Source organism: Microcaecilia unicolor, chromosome 1 (genome assembly GCF_901765095.1).
Source record: "Microcaecilia unicolor chromosome 1, aMicUni1.1, whole genome shotgun sequence".
NCBI lineage: Eukaryota > Metazoa > Chordata > Amphibia > Gymnophiona > Siphonopidae > Microcaecilia > Microcaecilia unicolor.
In genome coordinates this window covers 575,470,025-575,491,048 of record NC_044031.1, presented here as the reverse complement: position 1 = coordinate 575,491,048, position 21,024 = coordinate 575,470,025, and the positions used below count along the sequence as shown (strand labels likewise).

Sequence of the window (21,024 nt, the reverse complement as noted above, 5' to 3'; positions counted from 1 at the left end):
CGTTTTACAACGTTGAGCCCAAAGCCTCTCTATTTCGCATATGTACCATAGCTTATTAAGCCACTTAACAATTGAAGGTACCTGCGAGGACTTCCATGAAGCGGCTAAAGTGACCCTGGCCACCAACATAGCTTGACGAACCAGTAAAGATTGTGAAGTAGTCAGGCGACATAGTAGTCATTTTTTACCCAGAGCCACCAGGGACAGGAGTGAGTGGTGTTCGCTTCTGCAAGAGGACCTCCAGAGATTTTAAGGTATACACGGTGCGGTGGGGGGGTGCTGCTGGGGATGTAGGCGGGGGGGGGGGGGGGGTCTAGAGAGGATCTTTTCCAGTGGTCAGGTTCAGGAAGGGGTTCACTGTTGGTGGAGGAGTCAGGTCATGTTGGGGACAAAGAAATGACCTGGCATTAACTATCTAGGTCTAATTTAGCCAGTGATGGTCAACACATTAAAAGAAAATATTGAATATTGACCAGAAAACCTTTTCACATAGCTTCCTAATTAACTATACTTGGATATGCAGCTTTGTAAAATATCTCCAACAAAAAATGTTTTGTCAATCAGTCTTATGTATAGAGCTTATAGCCTCCTTATAATAAGGACTTTTGTTGTTGTTGTTATTTTTGGATGCTAGATGTTATCTGCATAGTAAAACATTTTTTCACAAAAGTCATTGTACTTATTGGAGCCACTGAACGTTTGATTTTAGAAGCAATAATTATTAAAGAGAGGGGTGGCTTATGTGTTCCAAGGCACTGATGTTTGAGAAAATCAAGCCTTAAACCTAAGGCATTTTGATATGCAGCTTTGAATAATGAATGTCTTATGTATTAGCACTATGGACTAGATTCTACATACGGCGCCTGAAAAATCAGCACCGAAAATATTTCAGCCCAGGTGTATCCTGTAAACCACACCTAGAGTTAAGTGTGGTTTACACAATACACTTAGTGAGTTTATAGAATCACACCTAGCAGCCATGCCTGCAGCTAACTTTAGGCACGTCCATATCAGTATCTCAGTTAGGCGCAGAGCAGGTGTATTCTATAACCCTGCGTGTAGATTTTCGGAATGTCCACGGCCACGCACCCTTTTTGGCAGTGTGCAACAAAATTTACGACACCACTTTAAAGAATACGCTTAGCAAGTTGTGTGCGTAAATTCTAATTAAAGCCAATTAGTGTCAATAATTGCTTGTTAAGTGGTAATTATTGGCGCTGATTGGCTTAAGTAATTAAACTTTGCACACAAACCCAGAATATGACTGGATTTGAATGTGCAATTTCAGTTGTGCTATATAAAATCCATGGGTATACGGCAATGGCCGAATTAAGTAAATCTTTGCATCCTCTGAATGCATAATTTCTCATGGTTTTATTTATTTATTTATTTTTCTTGCTTTTTAAATGCATAATGTGCCATGTTAATTAAGCTTTTAATTTTTTTCAGGGCTTCCTCTAGTGTTGTTTGTTATGCAGTTTTTACTGCTAAGGTGTTTCCTGTTTCAATAGATGTGGGAACTGTTTTATTTTTATGCCATTTTAATGTTGATCTGTTGTGCAGTAAAAACAATAGTACAAAGACAGTGTGTAGAGCCACAGACAGGACAATGAAGCACAGCCAAAGTTCAAAAGAAGCAGTGTATTGGGAGACCCAGTTCAGAAGATGCAGTTTGTTGGGAGGCCCAATACAGCCTGCATTTCAGCAAATACCTAAGTCAGGGGTCAGAAAAGGATTCCAGCACAAACGTTCTTCTTATGGTAGTGGACACAACAGCAGAATATGGAAATACATGAATACTGTTTGATGCGTCTAAGCGCAGCAATATTGTGTAAGCTGAGATTAATTTTCTTCCATGCACCACTGCTCCAATCTGAACCTTTTGATAACACCATACAGATCGTGTGACCCCTGAGGCAGGCAGGTCCTTATCACCGAAACACGGTCCCATGTTGGGGCTCTACATATGTGGTGTTTTTATAATATTTAATTCTAGAATACATTTTTGATGGAGTGGAGAAGTGGCCTAGTGGTTAGAGCACCAGTCTTGACATCCAGAGGTGGCCGGTTCGAATCGCACTGCTGTTCCTTGTGATCTTCAGCAAATCACTTAACCCTCCATTTTCCCAGGTACAAAATCAAATTGTAAGCCCTCCAGGGACAGGGAAATACTCAGTGTACCTAAATGTAACTCACCTTGAGCTACTACTGAAAAAGATGTGAGCAAAATCCAAATAAATAAATAAATGGGAAAACATTATCAGCCCCTACTTTTTACTTTCCTTTTTGCAACAAAAATATGCACGAACATCTATTTGGCCATTTTTATTTCTTTATTTGTTAGGATTTATTTACCGCCTTTTTGAAAGAATTCACTCAAGGCGGTGTACAGTAAGAACAGATCAAACATGAGCAATAGGCAATTACAACAGTAAAAATATTCAAATAACAATACAAAGTATGGCATAGTATACTACTTGCAATGTCAACACAATATGTAATAGAACGTTATAATTGATAGTGAAGGGTAAAGCAAAGATGGAACATATAGATAGGTAAGAGAGTTAAAAAGTAGACGACTGATTTAGAGAAAGTTGCACATGAGGTCAGAGAGATGGTTAGATATTATCTCAGCTAGGGTAGGAATGGATAAACATGTCCCGCTGCAGTATGTGCAGCCCGAGTCATTCCTTGTGTGTGTGAGTGAGACTAACAAGTTAGTTACTTCTTTCATTAAAGGCCAAGCTTTCATCTGCTTCCTGAAGTAATGATAGTCCTGTGTTAAGCAGTACCTTTCAGGCAGTACATTCCAGAGTGTAGGGGTTACTCCAGAGAAGGCTCACTTGCAGGTATCACATTTTGTAATGTCTTTTGGAGAGGGTGTGGCTACTGAAAGTCCTTGGGAGGACCTTAGTGTCCTTGGCAGTGTGTGGAGGATCATCCTATTCTTCAGATACTCGGGGCCATTTCCTTTCAGGGCCTTGAAGATCAGACATAGAGTTTTAAATTTAGCCCTGTATTGTAGTTTTTGCAAAAATGGTGTGATGTGGTCACATCGCTTGCAACCTTCTATGAGTCTTGCTGCTTCATTCTGAATCAACTGGAGCTGGTGCAGGACCTTTCTAGCATTATTATATGCGCTACAATACAGTGGCGTAGGAAGGGGGGGCGGGAGGGGCGGTCCGCCCCGGGTGCACGCGCTCGGGGGGGGGGGTGCCGGCCCCGCTGGTTCCCTGCTCCCTCTGCCCCGGAACAGGTTACTTCCTGTTCCGGGGCAGAGAGAGCAGGGAACCAGCGGGGCCAACGCAGCTCCGAGTGACGTGCACTCGGGGAGGATCGGCCCTCCTGCAGGTAAGAATGCGGTCCGGGGGGGGGGGGGGGGGGTGTTCGCTCCGGGGGGGGGGGGTGCGCCGCAGAGGGGGGGTCGCACCGTGCTGCACCCGGGGGGGGGGGGGGGGTGCGCAGCGGCGACCCACCCCGGGTGCCATTAGCCCTCGCTACGGCACTGCTACAATATGCTGACTGAATTTTTGTGTGCATCATTTCCTAAGTACATCTCAGAGTGAGCAAAATCAAAAGAATCTTAAGTATATTTCTGCTAGGTGATCAGCCTAAACCCAGGTACTGATGTTGTAATGTGAACTGATCCTATTAAAAATATTTGTTTTAATTAAATTTGGAACCACAGGGTTTTCAATCTAGATCCAAGGGAGTCAAGAAAAAGACACAATGCTAATTTTTCACCATTTGCACAACAGACCTTTAAAAATACAGTTGCCACTGTAGTGCACAGCTTTTTAACAAGTTTCTGTTTCTAAAGCTTCATTCATCAACTGCAGTATAAAATTCACCACAAATGGGTGGATGAGAAAAGTGTAAAAGCTTCAAAACATCCAAGGTATTTCAGAATATAGCTTTGATCCCTATTTTTATGGCTTTCTTCCTGGTAAGTTTAATTAAAGTTGAAAGGTTGTTTCCTGGCTCAGTAAATTTCACAGAAAGTACAGGGCAGATAATATTAACCTAACTACTAACAACTTTTCCGTTGTATTGTTAGGCAAAGCAAATTCACCATAGAAATATGTTTTCAGATGTGCTTAGTGCATTGAAAGTTGATATTATGGATGGGAGAATGGTAAAGGGAAAAAAAAACATTGTGAAATGAAAACCCTGAATTATTATTTTGATCACAGACAAGACAAAATTAAAATAAACAGACTACAAAATAAGAAAAATAGAAACTTGAGAACAGCTTGAGAACACTCGATGAAACTACAGAGAAATATTTTTAAAACAAATAGAAGGATATATTTTTTCACTCAAAGAATATTTAAGCTCTGGAACTCATTGCTGGAGGATGTGGTAATGTCAGTTAGCATATCTGGGTTTAAAAAAGGTTTGGGCAAGTTCCTGGAGGAAAAGTCCATAGTCTGTTATTGAGATGGACATGGGAGAAGTCACTGCTTGCCCTGGGATTGGTAGCATGAAATGTTGCTTCTAATTGGGTTTCTGCCAGGTACTTGTGACCTGGATTGGCTACTGCTGGAGGCAGGATACTAGGCTAGATGGACCATTGGTGTGACTCAGTATGGCTATTCTTATGTTCTTAGCTAGAATGTGATGTACTACTGTAGATATAATTGAACTAGCTCCTTCTCACCCTTCTACTTTTTCCCAAGATTCTCGTTTCCCTTTCCACTGTCACCCCCATTCCCCAAGTTCCTCTTCCTCCTCCTCTTGGGTTGATGCAGAAAGCCACATGGCAGAGTCTTACGCAAATGGCTGAGAACATAGATTCTACCACAAACTTAAAACCAAGCCATGCAGAAAGGTAAAAGATGCAAGTTTCATGCACACATAACGTCCAGGCTAATTGGGGGGGGGGGGGGGGGGGAGACTGTCAGACACATGCCACAAAGGTTCAGTGGCTGCTTGTGCACATGTCCAAAGAAAAGGAAAGTGCCAGCACATATCTGTGGATGTTGTTCTTTTTGCAGATGTGTGCTGGCACTTTTATTTTTATTCGGACACATGCACATTATTGCTGTTACCTCCCGTCTGTCTTTGAAAGTTGCAGATACTTGTTCTGGCTGCAGAAAAAAAATAAAACAAGGCATTTAAAATCACAAAAAAAGGCAATTATGATAAATCGGAAGTTCTGGGAATAACAGCGCCCACATCACATTTTGAGGGAGTGCTGCAAAACTTCTCATTTAAAAGAGCGAGGGTTAGTTTCAGGTATCTAGGCATACAGCTCCCGCGGGCCCTGGCACAGCTATATGGGCTCAACTACGAACCACTGTTTAGAGAGCTTAGGAATGATATGAGCCGATGGAAAAATAGATTGCTATCGTGGTGGGGGAGAATTGCGGTGGTTAAAATGAATTTGGTCCCTCGGCTGTTGTTCCTTTTTCAAACACTGCCGCTGGGCGTCCCTAATGTGGCATTGAAGAAATTACAAACAGACATATCACAATTTGCATGGGAAGGAAAAAGAGCTAGATTGTCGAAACGAATTATGTGGGGCGGAGTGGAAGAAGGGGGGAGGGGGCTGCCAAATATAAACCAAGCAGCACAATTAAAGCAGGTGGCAGAATGGAGCAGGGGACAGCGGTCACAGGTGGCAATCTTAGAACAACATCTCGAACCACGGTGCAATCTAGAGAGAGGCCTGTGGGGATCTAGTTTAATGTCTGCCCCTAAAAGAGGGAATGATAATCCCTTTATAGTTCACTTAGAGAGTGTATGGGATACATTGAAATATAAATTTAGGAGGGGGGGCCAAAACTTCAACCCTAGCACACATTATACAAGAAGCTGAGTTCCCTGCGGGTCAAGAGGGAGGAATTTTTCAGGAATGGTATAGAAAGGGCCTGCGGAAATTCAGGGATCTTTTCTCTGAGGGGAAAATTGAGAGACTTTGGGAAGTTGCAGAGGAAGTTTGAATTGCCGGAGACGGATTACTATGCATACGTGCAAATTAGGCACTACATGGGAAGGCAGGGATGGTTACAGACAGACCCGAGAGAATGTGAAAAACTGGAAAATATCTGGGGCACTTTGGAGGGCGGGAGAAGGGGCATCTCCAGACTCTACCGGTATATTAGAGGAGATACATTCATTAAGTTACCATACATGAAGGCCTGGGAACGGGATTTCAAGATTGACATGAGTGTGGGAGAATGGGAACGGATGTGTCATGAAGTGAAAAAAGCATCTGTGTGTGTATTAATAAAAGAGAATGCCTATAAAATTTTTAGTAGGTGGTATTATACGCCAGACAGAGTGAAGCGTATGTACCCGACAGCATCTGACCGGTGCTGGAGATGTGAAGAAGAGACCGGCACTTTTCTGCACGTGTGGTGGACCTGTTCTCTCATCCAGACTTTCTGGGCAGGGGCTGTTACACAACTGACACGGACTTTGGACACACAGTTTCCGATAGTGGTGCCTGCTGGGATGGGGAAATAAAAGAGGCCAGAAATGGCAGAGGCGGATTAAAAGATTATGTCTGGCGGCACCTAAGTTGGAAATTGCGGCTCATTGGAAGCAACGAGTAGGACTCCGGGTCATAACGGATCTTGAGAAATTGACAGATTGAAGAGCTGGCAGATACAGACATGATGCGCAAGAATGGACAAACTTAGAAAGAATATGGAACACTGCTAGTGGTACACCGGGGGGGGGGGGGGGGGGGGGCAGCCATGAATGGGAGGATAGTGGGAGGAGGGGGAGGATGGAAGGGTTTTGTAGGGGGAAAAATACAATGTTGATTATGTATTACAGATGAGTTTGAGGACTTTTGGAGAGTTGGTAGCCTTGTGGCTGCAGTTAAGTGTATTGTATGATTTTCTTTATTGAAATGTTGAATAAAAACAATCTTAAATTAAAAAAAAAAACTCGCAAAAAAGGGCATCAAATCCTCTCAACCAACACTTTTATGTTGTCCTGGACCTGACAAAAAATGTCTTGCACTGTGCACATGTGAAAAGCCAATGTTTTCTTCTGAGCACTTTAGAGGAATAGTTAATGGCTTCATTACCTTTCATTTTAATGCAGTGTGTGGCCATATGTACTGCACTAGTTAAATGCTGTGCTCAATCCATCTCTGCATTATGTGGCCAGAAACACACATGTACTCCCTGTGATAACTGCACAGTTAGGCTTTCTGCATCAACTCCTCTTTTCTACTTCACTTAACTCAAAGAGGTTTTAGCTTCTTTGTCTTTCATGCATTCAGACATATAGCTTAAGTGTCACTGTCACACATACATATGCAAAACATAACCCTGTTCAAACATGCATAGAGCGCCTCTGTGGTAACATGTGTGAATGTTACCTCAGAGGCTTTTACATACAACCAGGCAATGATTCAGAGGCGTAGTTTGACTGTTTCATTTGGGGGGGGGCAAAGGATGGGGCGGAGCTTATTAGCATATTAATTTGTATGTATGTGTGTGTGTATATATATATATATATATATATATATACACACACACACACACACACACACATGAATATGCTAATATGGAGGAAGGAAGGAAGGGAAAAAAGAGCTGGCTTTTTTTGGGAATAACCATAATGAATATGTATGAGATATCAAGCCAGCTCTTTCTCCCTTCCTTCCTTCTTTCCTCCTTACCCAGCACTCCCGCTTCCTCTCCAGTAGTATTCCCCCACCCCCTTTCCCATACCATGCCAGTGCTGACCTTAGAAATGCATAGGCTCTATATGTATATCCTTCAAGAGGTAGTGTGTCATGATTTAGGCTCTACGCCCTTTCTGATGTTTTGGTGCCACCTCAGTAAGGCTAACACACCATACACAAACTTGTGCAAAAACACACTCATAACCTTACTAAACCATAACAGCACTAATTCCAAGGACAGGATGAGCTACAACCTTATGCGTGAAAAGGCAGAACTGTAATTACACCAGACTCTAAAACACCAATACACTACCTCGTGAAAAAAAAGCAAAACAAAAAGGGCTGCAAATACTACACGCTAGCAGAATACTGCACCTTGATCACACATGAAAAACACATGACACAACAGACATGACACAAGGAAGTAGAAATAAAAAAAAATATGAAGGCAAAATACTGAACTGGAAAGTTAACTCAAGAAGTCAGACTCAGTATGCAGCAATACCAGAAAAATTGAAACTTACATGCAAAACATCACAGATGCACATTTCAAAAAGCTGACATATTCCAATTAATAAATTCTTTTTCACTCTTTTAATTTGATTTTATCTACTGCTAACCACCTTGACATGCTTTACATATAGGGCTTCTTTTACAAAGCCACACTAGTGATTCCCACGCAGCAAATGAAAGGAAGCCCAAAGGAATTGAATGGGTTTCCTCTCATTTACTGCACAGGAATCACTAGTGTGGCTTTGTAAAAGAAGCCCATAAGGCGGTATATTAAACCTGAATAAATGCTAAATAGGAAGCATGTCATGCAAAGTGTTTGCCTGCTCTTACATGATCTGCATGTTGGAATTCCCAGAGACATAGCGGAAGAGGAGCAGAGGATGAGTTACTTCCTGTTCCGGGGCAAGGGACCGGCAGAGCGGACAGCCAAGCAAATGCTCCGTGCACCCCCAGGTGGTGAGGATGATGCGCTTTAGAGGAGGGGGAGGTGGGTGATGGGCTAGGGGGCGTAGTGGCAACCTGCACAGTGTGGCAGCCAACCTAGATATGCCACTGCCACTGCTAACTCAATATTTACCCCATAATAGACAGCATAGGGGAGAGGCACAGATGGAACATACAGATAAGATAGAGCAGTGCTTCCCAATCTTTTTGTGGCTGTGACCACTGTTCCCTCTAAGCTGAGCAGGAGTCCTCCACCTACAGTTGTGCCAGTGAGCTTTGTAGGATGCCAGGAACTTACCTGTCCCAGTGGCGTAGCAAGGGGGGCTGCCACCCGGGGCAGTTCACCGTTGCACCCCCCCCCCCCCCGGGTGCAGCACGATGACACCCCTGACCCAGTGCCTACCCTCTTCAACTCCGTCCAACCAGCTCCCGCACCCTACCTTTAAAGAAATCTCGGAAGCCGTGGTGAGGCGAGGCGCAGCGCCTCCATGTAAAAGAAGTGTGGGTCGTCTCATCGGGCCTTCCCTCACTCTGTCTGTCCCGCCCTTGCGGAAACAGGAAGTTGCATCAGTGGAGGGCGGGACAGACAGAGTGAGGGAAGGCCCGATGAGACGATCCACACTTCTTTTACATGCAGGCGCGAGGCGCTGCGCCTCGCCACGGCTTCCGAGATTTCTTTAAAGGTAGGGTGCGGGAGCTAGTTGGACAGAGCTGAGGGTAAGCACTGGGTCTGGGAGTGTTGATGCGCCAAGGGGGGGGGGGTGTCATCATGCTGCACCGGGGGGGGGGGGGGGGGAGCTAGCAGGGAGCATCCCCCTTGAGCTGACTCCCGGGGCGGACCGCCCCCCCCCCCCCCCTTGCTACGCCACTGACCTGTCCCTAACAACTCAAAACAAAATATTGAAGCACCGCCTCCCACTTTCAGCAGTGCAGTTGGAGGACTCCATCACAGTGGCTGTGACCCCATGATTACAACCAAATAAAACTGTATGACTCCCTGGAGTGCAGAATAATGATGCATCTATGATGCGTCTATGGAGGTCCCACCTAGGTCGTAACCTCATTTGGATAGTTTCCCACCCTTTTGGAAGCTCTGAGATAGAGTAATAGGACTTCTATGCATCCTATTGTAAAACCAGCCCCTATTTGAACAGTGCTGTGTACGTGTACTCATGCTATAGAAATAAATTGAAGTAGCAGCACCACTACTGTCTTTCAATAAAACTCATGAAGAGAATGAGACAGTGTGCTTACCTGACTTTGGGTTACAGAGTACTGGAGGGCTGCTGCTGAGGGTAGGACTAGTACTGAAGTAGCCACTGCTGCCGCTGCTGCTCATACTGCTCCTCCTCACTGCTGAGATAATCTTTACCTCCTTAGTGGGACTCACTGCGCAAGCCAAAGAAAGAAAACACCTCAGGTTTCATTACTAACTTTCAACTTTGTAAACATACATAAAATGTTTGATTTGCTCAAGCGCTAATCCCCGGATTCTAAATAAGATGTCCAAATTTGGGCGCCTAAGCTGTCAACGATCAATAATTGACGTTAATTAGCAACATTTGAGGGTTACGTGCACCTGCCCTAGGCACTATTCTCTAACAACTGCACCTAAACTTTTATACTGCACAACTCTAAGGGCAGTGGCCATGGGAGGAGCATGGGTGGATCGGGGGATTTCCTAGAAGTTACATGTGCTGTTTTAGAATACTACGAAATACGCGCCCAACTGCCATAAATTGGGTGCCAGCATTTACACCAGGTTTTGGTGGGCCTAAATGCTGGTGCCCACAGTTAGGGGCAAAATCCACGCTAAGTTAGTACTCTATAAAGGACACCCTGTGTGGAGCACCTTTTCTAGAATATTTTGTGTGGATCTTCCCGACACCTAACTCTGGGAGCCATTTACTGAATTCCACCCTAATGTGCACTATACTTCATGCCTAAGCTGTAATTGTTTCTAAACAGGACTGGGTTAACTGAAAGAGAAAGGCACTTCCTGAAATTCACAGCTATTGCAGGAAAGCAAGCAGTGTTCCATATCAGTGATCACACAGCAAGACACGGTGAGATAGAATATAGTTGCAGAAATTGCAATCAGCGAGGTGTTTTCTTCCATTTGCAAGGTATTTTCTTAATACTGGGTGGATTATTTTTAGAGTCACTTTGTTTTTATGCCTCAACATAAGCATGCTTGCAGTCATTTTGCATTCTTCTCACTGTCCATACCAGGATATATCCCCAGATACACTTTCCTGAGTTGTGGGTTACAATATTCATGAATTTTCCCCTACTCCCTATCACTGCTCTTTGAGAGCTGACCCCCTGCTATTCTTTGAGACCCCTGAGATTTATTTATTTGTTACATTTGTACCCCACATTTTCCCATCTATTTGCAGGCTCAATGTGGCTTACATAGTACCGTGAGGCGTTAGTCGCCTCTGGTGATGAAACAAATACAAAGTGATGTTATTATCAAAGAGGTTCCAGTGTTACAAACACATTAGGAGAATCGTAGAGAAGAAGAGTTACAAAGTGTTCATTATGGCTTTGGTTTCGTTGTGTTGCTGGATTCAGGCACCTAAGTTGGGTCAGCAGGGTATGCCTTTTCAAACAGGTTGGTCTTTAGTGATTTCCGGAAGCTAAGGTGGTTGTACGTTGTTTTCATGGCTTTCGGTAGTGCATTCCACAGTTGCTTGCTTATATAGTAGAAGCTGGATCCGTAAATTGATTTGTACTTGAGTCCTTTGCAGCTAGGGTAGTGAAGATTTAAGTATGACCGTGATGGTCCGATTGTGTTTCTGGTTGGCAGGTCTATGAGGTCGGTCATATATCCCGGGGATTCGCCACAGATAATTTTGTGGACCAGGGTGCAGACTTTGAAAGTTATACGTTCCTTGATTGGGAGCCAATGCAGTTTTTCTAGGAGGGGTTTGGCGCTTTCGAATTGTGATTTTCCAAATATAAGCCTGGCTGCTGTGTTTTGAGCGGTCTGTAGTTTGTTTATGAGTTGCTCTTTGAATCCCGCATAAATTCCATTGCAGTAGTCTGCATGGCTTAGTACCACTGATTGTATTAGGTTACGGAATGTTGCCCTCGAGAAGAATGGTTTCAAGCGTTTGAGTTTCCACATTGAGTGGAACATTTTCTTAATTATGGAGTTACTTTGGCTCTTGAGTGTAAGGTTCCGGTCAATTATGACACCGAGGATTTTCAAGCTATCTGAAATAGGGAGTGTGTGGTCTGGGGTGACTAAGTTTGTGGGTATGTTCGTGTTATATTGGGATGAGAGGATGAGGGAGTGTGTTTTTTCTGTATTGAGTTTTAGCTGGAATGCATTTGCCCATGAGTTCATGGTGTCCAAGACGAGGTTGATTTCGTTGGTGAATTCTGTCAGATCATGTTTGAAGGGGATGTAAATTGTAACGTTGTCTGCATAGATGAATGGGTTGAGGCCCTGGGTGGATAAAGACTTGGCTAATGGGGTCATCATCAGGTAGAAAAGGATCGATGATAGTGGTGACCCTTCAGGTACTCCGCAGTCTGCCTTCCACGGTGATGATATATTTGAGTTCGATTTCACTTGGTATGTTCTGGTGGTTAGGAAACCCTTGATCCAGCTGAGTATGTTTCCACTAATCCCGAAGTAGTCTAGGATTCTTAGTAGTGTGTTATGGTTTATCATGTCAAATGCACTAGATATGTCGAAATGGAGGAAAGTATGCTTTTGCCTGTTGCTATTTCCTGCTTGAATTTGGCCAGGAGGGTGGTTAGCACTGTTTCGCTGCTATGGCGGGAGCGAAATCCTGATTGTGATTCATGTAGTATTGAGAATTTGTGTATGTAATCGGTGAATTGTTTTGTTACCATACTTTCCATCAGCTTGACCGCTAGTAGGATAGATGCTACTGGACGGTAGTTGGTGAGTTCATTTGTGTTTTTCTCGGTATCTTTTGGAATGGGGGTGAGTAGGATGTTGCCATTTTCCCTAGGGAAGAGACCTTGTTGGAGCATGAAGTTTAGGTGGGATGTGAGATCTGTTGTGAATCGATCGGGGGCGGATTTTATAAGGTAGCTGGGGCAGGTGTCCAGTTTGCAGTGAGTGTTGGAGGCTTTCCTAAGCGCATGGGCAATAGTTTCAGTGGTGAGGAGAGTGAATTTTGACCAGGTTCGGTCCACTAGGTATTCTCCTGAGGTTGGGTCCAGGCCATTGATGAAGTTTTCGATATCGGCTGTATTCTGAGGAAGATTATTTCGTAGTTTTACAATTTTTTCATTGAAGTATTTGGCAAGTTTGTCTGCCGATGGCATGCCTGAGTTGGTTGTGATGACTGAGGTAGTGTCCAGTAGTTTATGTAAGAGTTGGTATAGTTTCTTTGTATCTTTGTGATCTGTTTTGGATTTATAGTATGACCTTTTGGTTTGTCTTATTGCATATTTGTATTTTCTGTGTATTTGCTTCCAAGTGTTAAGTGTGTGATCGTCTTTTGCTTTTATCCATGCTCGTTCAAGCTTCCTGGTTTATGTTTTTAGTTTTTTTCAGTTTGTCGTTGAACCATGGGACTGGATTATGTCTATGTGAAGTTCTTGTTTGTAGGGGTGCTATTTCATCTAATATGCTTCTGCATCTTTTATCCCATTCAGAAAGGAAGTGTTGGAGTCCGTATGTGTTGTCCATTCGTTATTATATATCTGTTGCCAGGCGGAACCCGCCTCAGCTGAGGAAACAATTTGAATGCAGATGAACACCCTTTTGGGACACTTTGACCCCAACAGCCCAGAGCCAGATACTGAACCTATAATCCTAGATGCTGCTGCTCACGCTGCCTCTGCTTGTTATTGGACATAGAAGAGGAGGGAGGGGAGGGTTTGGGGGAGGAAGGGGGATAAGGAATGGGGAGGGGTAGGGGAGTAGTCTAGGGGGGGGGGGAATAAAAGATAAAATACAAATATGATGGTATGTCAACAGTAATTGTGGAAACAATTATGCAATGTGAAATGTAACAGCTGATTGTGTGAACTTTAATAAAAATGATTGCCAGAATATGTTCGGGTCTATTTGGCCCCTTGTGGTGTAGGTTGTTTGTTCTTGTGTTCGATATGAACCCTTTTTACGCTATTTTAGGGATAAGTTTAGTTTATAGTGGTCGGTCCAAGGTGATTTTGACCATTTAATATCAGTTATTACCAGGTTCTGGTCAATTTATATGAGATGAGGTCAAGTGTGTGCCCTTTAGTGTGGGTTGCTTGCATGTGTGGCCAATTAAGATTCCGTAATTGGAGGAATTCCTTGCATTCCTGTGCGTTGGCCGAGTTAGGGTCTTCTAGGTGGAGGTTGATGTCTCCTAGTAGTAATATGTTGGAATTGGAAGTGTTTGAGATGAGGTCCATGAAATTTGATTGGCTTTCGTTCCAGTTGCCTGGTGGTCTGTAATGTCTATATGCGAATGCCAGAAGCTTAAGAAATAAGATGGGAGAGTTAGAATATATTGCACTAAATGAAAAATTAGATATAATAGGCATCTCTGAGACCTGGTGGAAGGAGGATAACCAGTGGGACACTGTCATAACGGGGTACAAGTTATATTGTAGTGATAGGATGGATCGAATTGGTGGAGGGTTAGCATTGTATGTTAAGGAGAGCCTTGAATCAAGTAGATTGAAAATTCTGCAGGAAGCAAAACACATCTTGGAATCCCTATGGACTGAAATTCCATGTGTAAAGGGGAAAAGGATAGTGATAGGAGTGTACTACCGTCTGCCTGGCCAGGATGAACAGACGGATATAGAAATGTTAAAGGAAATTAGGGAAGCAAATACACTGGGCAACACAATAATAATGGGTGATTTCAATTACCCTGATATTGACTGGGTAAATGTAACATCGGGGGATAATAGGGGAGGTAAAATTCATTGATGAAATCAAGGACTGCTTTATGGAGCAGCTGGTACAGGAGCCGACAAGAAAAGGAAAAATTATAGACCTAGTCCTTAGTGGAGCGAATGATCTGGTGCGGGAGGTGATGGTGCTGGGGCCGCTTGATAACAGTGATCATAACATGATCAAATTTGATATTAGCTTTGAAGTATACACAGGAAATCTAATACGTTAGCGTTTAACTTTAAAAAAGGAGACTATGATAAAATGAGAAGAACGTTGAAAAAAAAATTAGAGGAGTGGCTGCGAGGGTCAAAAATTTACATCAGCCATGGATACTGTTCAAAAACACCATCCTGAAAGCCCAGGTCAAATATATTCCGCGTATTAAAAAAGGAGGACAGAAGACCAAACGACAGCCGGCATGGTTAAAAAGTGAGGTGAAGGAAGCTATTAGAGCTAAAAGAAAATCCTTCAGAAATGGAAGAAGGAACCGACTGAAAATAATAAGAAACAGCATAAGGAATGTCAAATCAAATGCAAAGCGCTGATAAGAAAGTCAAAGAGGGACTTTGAAAAAAATATTGCACTGGAGGCAAAAACACATAGTAAAAATTTTTTTTAGGTATATTAAAAGCAGGAAGCCGGCAAAACAATCGATTGGACTACTAGATGACCGAAGGATAAAAGGGGCGATCAGGGAAGACAAAGCCATAGCGGAGAGATTAAATGAATTCTTTGCTTTGGTCTTCACTGAGGAAGATTTGGGAGATATACCGGTGCCAGAAATGCTATTCAATGTTGATTAGTGTAGCAGGGTCCCCCTTCCTGGGCCCAGCCAGGCTTGACTCTGCTTAGCTTCCTTCTTCACCCAACTGTTGCCTCGCTCCACACCACCTTGGCCTGTTCTGGGAACTCAGCGCCAGACCCCCTGAGAGCTTGCAGGACTTCCTCCTCTCTCTATTGTTTCCACAGAGGCTCAATCAAGGCAAAACGTTTATAGAAAAAAAACTTTATTTTCTTGCTTCCATTCAGCATAGACACAAAAGGAAAACACCTTACTCCCAGGTTGTTAAGGTTTGCTGCCAAAGTCTCATTCAGGGTTTAAACAGTCCATATAACTTCACTTTAGCCAAAATTACTTCTTTTAGGGAACAGTACATTATCAGAAAGAAAACACCATAGCTTGGTAGGTTGCAGGCCCAGACCTTTCCAGTAGGAAACAGTTTACACAGTCTTTCTTACAGCACAGCTACACAGCTTTGGTCCCACCTGGTTCAGACTGGGGTTTCAATTGTGTCCAGCCCTCTTGCTCTCCCAGGGGCTGCACCTGTTTCCTCTTTGGTAGAGATCTCCCCCAGCACCTCAGTCTCTCTCCTCTGGTCTTCCACTAGTCTCTCCAAGGCACAGCTAGCCACCCTCTTACAGCAGCTTTTCAGGTTTGAGCCAGAGCTCCAATCTCCATCTGTTCCTCCTCTAGTCCTTCAGTAATCTCCATTTTATCCTCCTCTTCAACTTCCCCCGCCCCCAACCTCTCTAGCTGGCCCTCATCACCTCCCTCAGAGACCATTTCCCAATCTTCTATCTCCTCCCCTAATTCTTGCACAGCTGGGTGGGGAAGAGAGGGATTCTGGGACTGGTAGTTCCTCCTCTTCTTCCTTAACCCGGCCAACCTCTCTGCCTCCGGTAGCGCAGCTTTCTGAATGTGGGTGTTGTGCACATGAAGTCTGCCCCGTTGGGGTTCCCCAGCTGCCTGCACCCCCCTTCTGCGTGCCTTCCCGGATCCCCTTTCACCTACCCTCTCACATTAGTCAGAGAACTTAAATGAAATCTCTATAGACCTAGAGGATGTAATGGGGCAATTTGACAAACTGAAGAGTAGCAAATCTCCTGGACCAGATGGTATTCATCCCAGAGGACTGTTAGGACTGAAAAATGAACTTGAGAAACTGTAGTTAGTAATATGTAATTTAACCTTAGAATCCAGCGTGGTACCAGAAGATTGGAGGGTGGCCAATGTAATGCCGATTTTTAACAAAAGGTTCCAGGGGAGATCCGGGAAATTATAGACCAGCGAGTCTTATGTCGGTGCTGTGCAAAATGGTAGAGACTATTATAAAGAACAAAATTACAGAGCATATTCAAAAGCATGGATTAATGAGACAAAGCCAACATGGATTTAGTAAAGGTAAATCTTGCCTCACCACTCTACTACATTTCTTTGAAGGGGTGAACAAACATGTGGATAAAGGTGAGCCGGTTGATATTGTGTATCTGGATTTTCAGAAGGCATTTGACAAAGTACCTCATGAAAGACTCCAGAGGAAATTGGAGAGTCATGGGATAGGAGGTAGTGTCCTATTGTGGATTAAAAACTGGTTAAAAGATAGAAAACAGAGAGTATGGTTAAATGGTCAGTATTCTCAATGGAGAAGGGTAGTTAGTGGGGGTCTGTACTGGGACCGCTGCTTTTTAACATATTTATAAATGACCTAGAGATGGGGGTAACCAGTGAGGTAATCAAATTTGCTGACAACACAAAGTTATTTAAAGTAGTTAAATCACGGGAGGATTGTGAAAAATTACAAGAGGAACTTACGAGACTGGGTGTCTAAATGACAGATGATGTTTAATGTGAGCAAGTGCAAAGTGATGCATGTGGGAAAGAGGAACCCGAATTATAGCTACGTCATGTAAGGTTCCACGCTAGGAGTCACCGACTAAGAAAGGAATGATCGTCGTTGATGATACGTTGAAACCTTCTGCTCAGTGTGCTGCGACGGCTAAGAAAGCAAATAGAATGTTAGGTATCATTAGGATAGGAATGGAAAACAAAAATAAGGACGTTATAATGCCTTTGTATTGCTCCATGATGCGACCGCACCTCGAATATTGTGTTCAATTCTGGTCGCCGCATCTGAAAAAAGATATAGTGGAATTAGAAAAGGTGCAGAGAAGGACGACGAAAATGATAAAGGGGATGGGACGACTTCCCTATGAGGAAAGGCTAAAGCGGCTGGGGCTCTTCAGCTTGGAGAAAAGACGGCTGAGGGGAGATATGATAGAGGTCTATAAAATAATGAGCTGAGTGGAATGGGCAGACATGAAGCGTCTGCTTTCGCTTTCCAAAAATACTAGGACTAGGGGGCATGTGATGAAGCTACAAAGTAGTAAATTTAAAACGAATCGGAGAAAATGTTTCTTCACTCAACGTGTAATTCATTCTGGAATTCGTTGCCAGAAAATGTGGTAAAGGCGGTTAGCTTAGCAGAGTTTTAAAAAGGTTTGGATAGCTTCCTAAAGGAAAAGTCCATAGACTATTATTAAATTGGACTTGGGGGAAAAATATTTCTGGGATAAGCCGCATAAAATGTTTTGTACTTTTTTGGGGATCTTGCCAGGTATTTGTGACCTGGATTGGCCACTGTTGGAAACAGGATGCTGGGCTTGATGGACCTTTGGTCTGTCCCAGTATTGCAATACTTATGTACTTATGTAGGAGGTGTTTCTGAGGTAAACCATATAAGCGGGACCCTAAAAGAGCCACAGTTTGTTTTCTGTTCTTTTTACAGGAAGGATAGATCATGATTGAGAACAAGGAGATCCTGTCCTGGTTTGCTGGAAAAATACAACACCAAAAAGAGAAAACTCAGAGATTGCTCCAACATAATGTAGAAGGTAAAATTATGTATCATACCTGATAATTTTCTTTCCATTAATCATAGCTGATCAATCCATAGACTGGTGGGTTGTGTCCATCTACCAGCAGGTGGAGATAGAGAGCAAACTTTTGCCTCCCTATATGTGGTCATGTGCTGCCGGAAACTCCTCAGTATGTCGATATCAAAGCTCCATCCGCAGGACTCAGCACTTAGAGAATTACACCCACGAAGGGACACTCTGCCCAGCTCACCACCGCCGAAACGGGGGAGGGGAATTAACCCAGCTCATCCCCACACAAGTGGGGGAGGGGAATCCGTCCAGCTCATCCCCGCGGAGCGGGGGAGGGACACCACACCCGCCGATGCGGGGGGATCTGGCTTATCCTGCAACCGCAACCGCGGGAGGAGCTGACTGACCCTAACACCGCCGAAGCGGGAGGGGTACAAAGCTGCCCTACAGCCGCACGAAGCGGGAGGGAGTGCCGGCAGAATTTAAATCTCAATCCAGCCCGTAAAACGGAGGGGAGAGGAATGCAGCAGCTCACTGTAACACAAACTCGTCTCAACTCTTGAAGAATCCAAGTGAAAGAAGAACTTGAACACGAAGTCCTCCTGAAGTAACTGAAGGCTAAACTTGAACCTAAAATTCAACCAGAATATAAACAGTACAGATATCTGGGAGGGGCTATGGATTGATCAGCTATGATTAATGGAAAGAAAATTATCAGGTATGATACATAATTTTACCTTCCATATCATCAAGCTGATCAATCCATAGACTGGTGGGATGTACCGAAGCAGTACTCACCCAGGGCGGGACATAGAAATCCCTGACCGCAACACTGAAGCTCCAAACCGGGCCTCCGCCCGAGCAGCCACAGTCAAGCGGTAATGCCTGGCAAAGGTATGGGCCTTCCCTGCGGCCACCCAAGCCGCTGCAATGGCTTCCTTGCCCATCTTGCCACTGTAGGCTTAGAAGCCTGCAGACCCTTACGAGGACCTGTAAACAGGACAAACAGATGATCCGATTTCTGGAAATCATTGGTCACTTCCAAGTATCTGATGATGACTCGTCTCACATCCAGAAATTGAGAGCAGAGTATTCCTCTGGGTAGACCTCCCTACAAAAGGAAGGGAGACAGAGCTGCTGAATCACATGGAAGCGAAAAACAATCTTGGGCAGGACGGAAGGCACTGTGCGAATAGTCACTCCTGCCTCAGTGAACTGCAGAAAAAACTCTCGACATGAGAGTGCCTGGAGCTCGGAAACTCTTCTGGCTGAAGTGATAGCCACCAAAAAGACTGCTTTCAACGTCAGGTCTTTCAGAGATGCCCTCGACAAGGGTTCAAAAGGCGGCTTCTGCAATGCTCTTAGCACCAGGTTGAGATTCCACGCAGGCACCACTGAGTGCAGAGGAGGGCGCAGGTGATTAACTCCCTTGAGAAAGCGCACCATATCTGGCTGCGAAGCCAGGGAAGCACCCTTCAGGCGGCCCCTGAAGCAAGCCAGAGCCGCTACCTGAACTTTCAGGGAACTGAGCGACAGGCCTATGTCCAGACCTTCTTGCAGGAGCGCCAACACTGAAGAAATTGGAGCAGTGAAGGGAGAAAGTGAGCCTGCTTCACACCACGCTGCAAAGATACGCCAAACCCTGGCGTAAGCAGTAGAAGTAGAGCGCTTCCTCGCTCTCAGCATAGTGGCGATGACCTTGTCTGAGAAGCCCTTCTTTCTCAGACGCTGCCGCTCAATAGCCAGGCCGTAAGACCAAAGGGGGAGGGATCCTCCATCACCACGGGACCCTGATGAAACAGGCCCTGCTCCACTGGCAGCCGCAGAGGATCGCCGACTGAGAGCCTGATCAAGTCCGCATACCAGGGTCGTCTAGGCCAATCCGGACCCACCAGGATTACCCTGCCGGGATGCTTTGCCACCCGGTCTAGCACCCTGCCCAACATGGGCCAGGGCGGGAACACATAGAGAAGCTCTTGTGTCGGCCACTGTTGAAGAAGAGCATCTACTCCCAGGGATCGAGGGTCCCGTCCTCTGCTGAAAAAGCGCGGCACTTGACAATTGGCCGATGACGCCATCAGATCTAGGCTCGGCTGGCCCCAGCGCTTCGTGATGCCCAAGAACGCCTGAGCAGATAGCTGCCACTCTCCGGGCTCCAAGGTATGGCGACTGAGAAAGTCCGCCTTGACATTCATGAATCCGGCAATGTGGGCCGCTGACAGCTGTTCCAGGTTCGCTTCCGCCCACTGGCATAGATTCATGGCCTCCTTGGCTAGAGGGGGCGCTCTTGGTACCTCCCTGGCGGTTGACATAGGCCACAGCCGTGGCATTGTCCGACAGGACCCGTACAGGCTTCAACACCAGTACCGGGATGAACTCCAACAACACCAACCGAATGGCTCTGAGTTCCAGGAGGTTGATAGACCACTTGCCTCTGCAGGAGACCAGAGCCCCTGCGCTGTCCTTCCCAAGCAGTGGGCTCCCCAGCCCATCAAAGAGGCGTCTGTCGTGACGACAATCCACTCCGGGGTCACCAGAGGCATTCCTGCAGACAACTTGTCTGTCTGCGTCCACCAGCTCAGCGCCTTGCGCACTGCTGGGTCCAAGGGAAGGCGCACAGCATAATCCTCCGACATCGGAGTCCAGCGCAGCAGCAGAGATTGTTGTAGTGGTCTCATATGAGCCCTGGCCCAGGGCACTACTTCCATCGTGGCCGTCATAGAGCCCAACAGCTGCACGTAGTCCCAAGCCCCGAATAGGAGAGGCTACTAGGAACTAGTCCACCTGAGCCTGAAACTTGACAATCCGATTGTCTGGCAGGAACACTCTGCCCACTTAGGTGTCGAATCGAACTCCCAGATACTCCAGG

The 21,024-nt window shown here is 45.0% G+C and overlaps 1 protein-coding gene across 3 annotated transcripts in view; it reads right to left on the bottom strand.

Moving 5' to 3' along the window:
• DEPTOR (DEP domain containing MTOR interacting protein) overlaps window positions 1-21,024 on the bottom strand; it is a 146,978-nt gene that overhangs the window by 53,002 nt on the left and 72,952 nt on the right. For all 3 annotated transcript variants that reach the window (XM_030218535.1, XM_030218553.1, XM_030218544.1), the window contains exon 7: window positions 9,860-9,994. In XM_030218535.1, coding sequence (XP_030074395.1) covers window positions 9,860-9,994 — 135 coding nt within the window. The remainder of the gene's footprint in view (window positions 1-9,859; window positions 9,995-21,024) is intronic.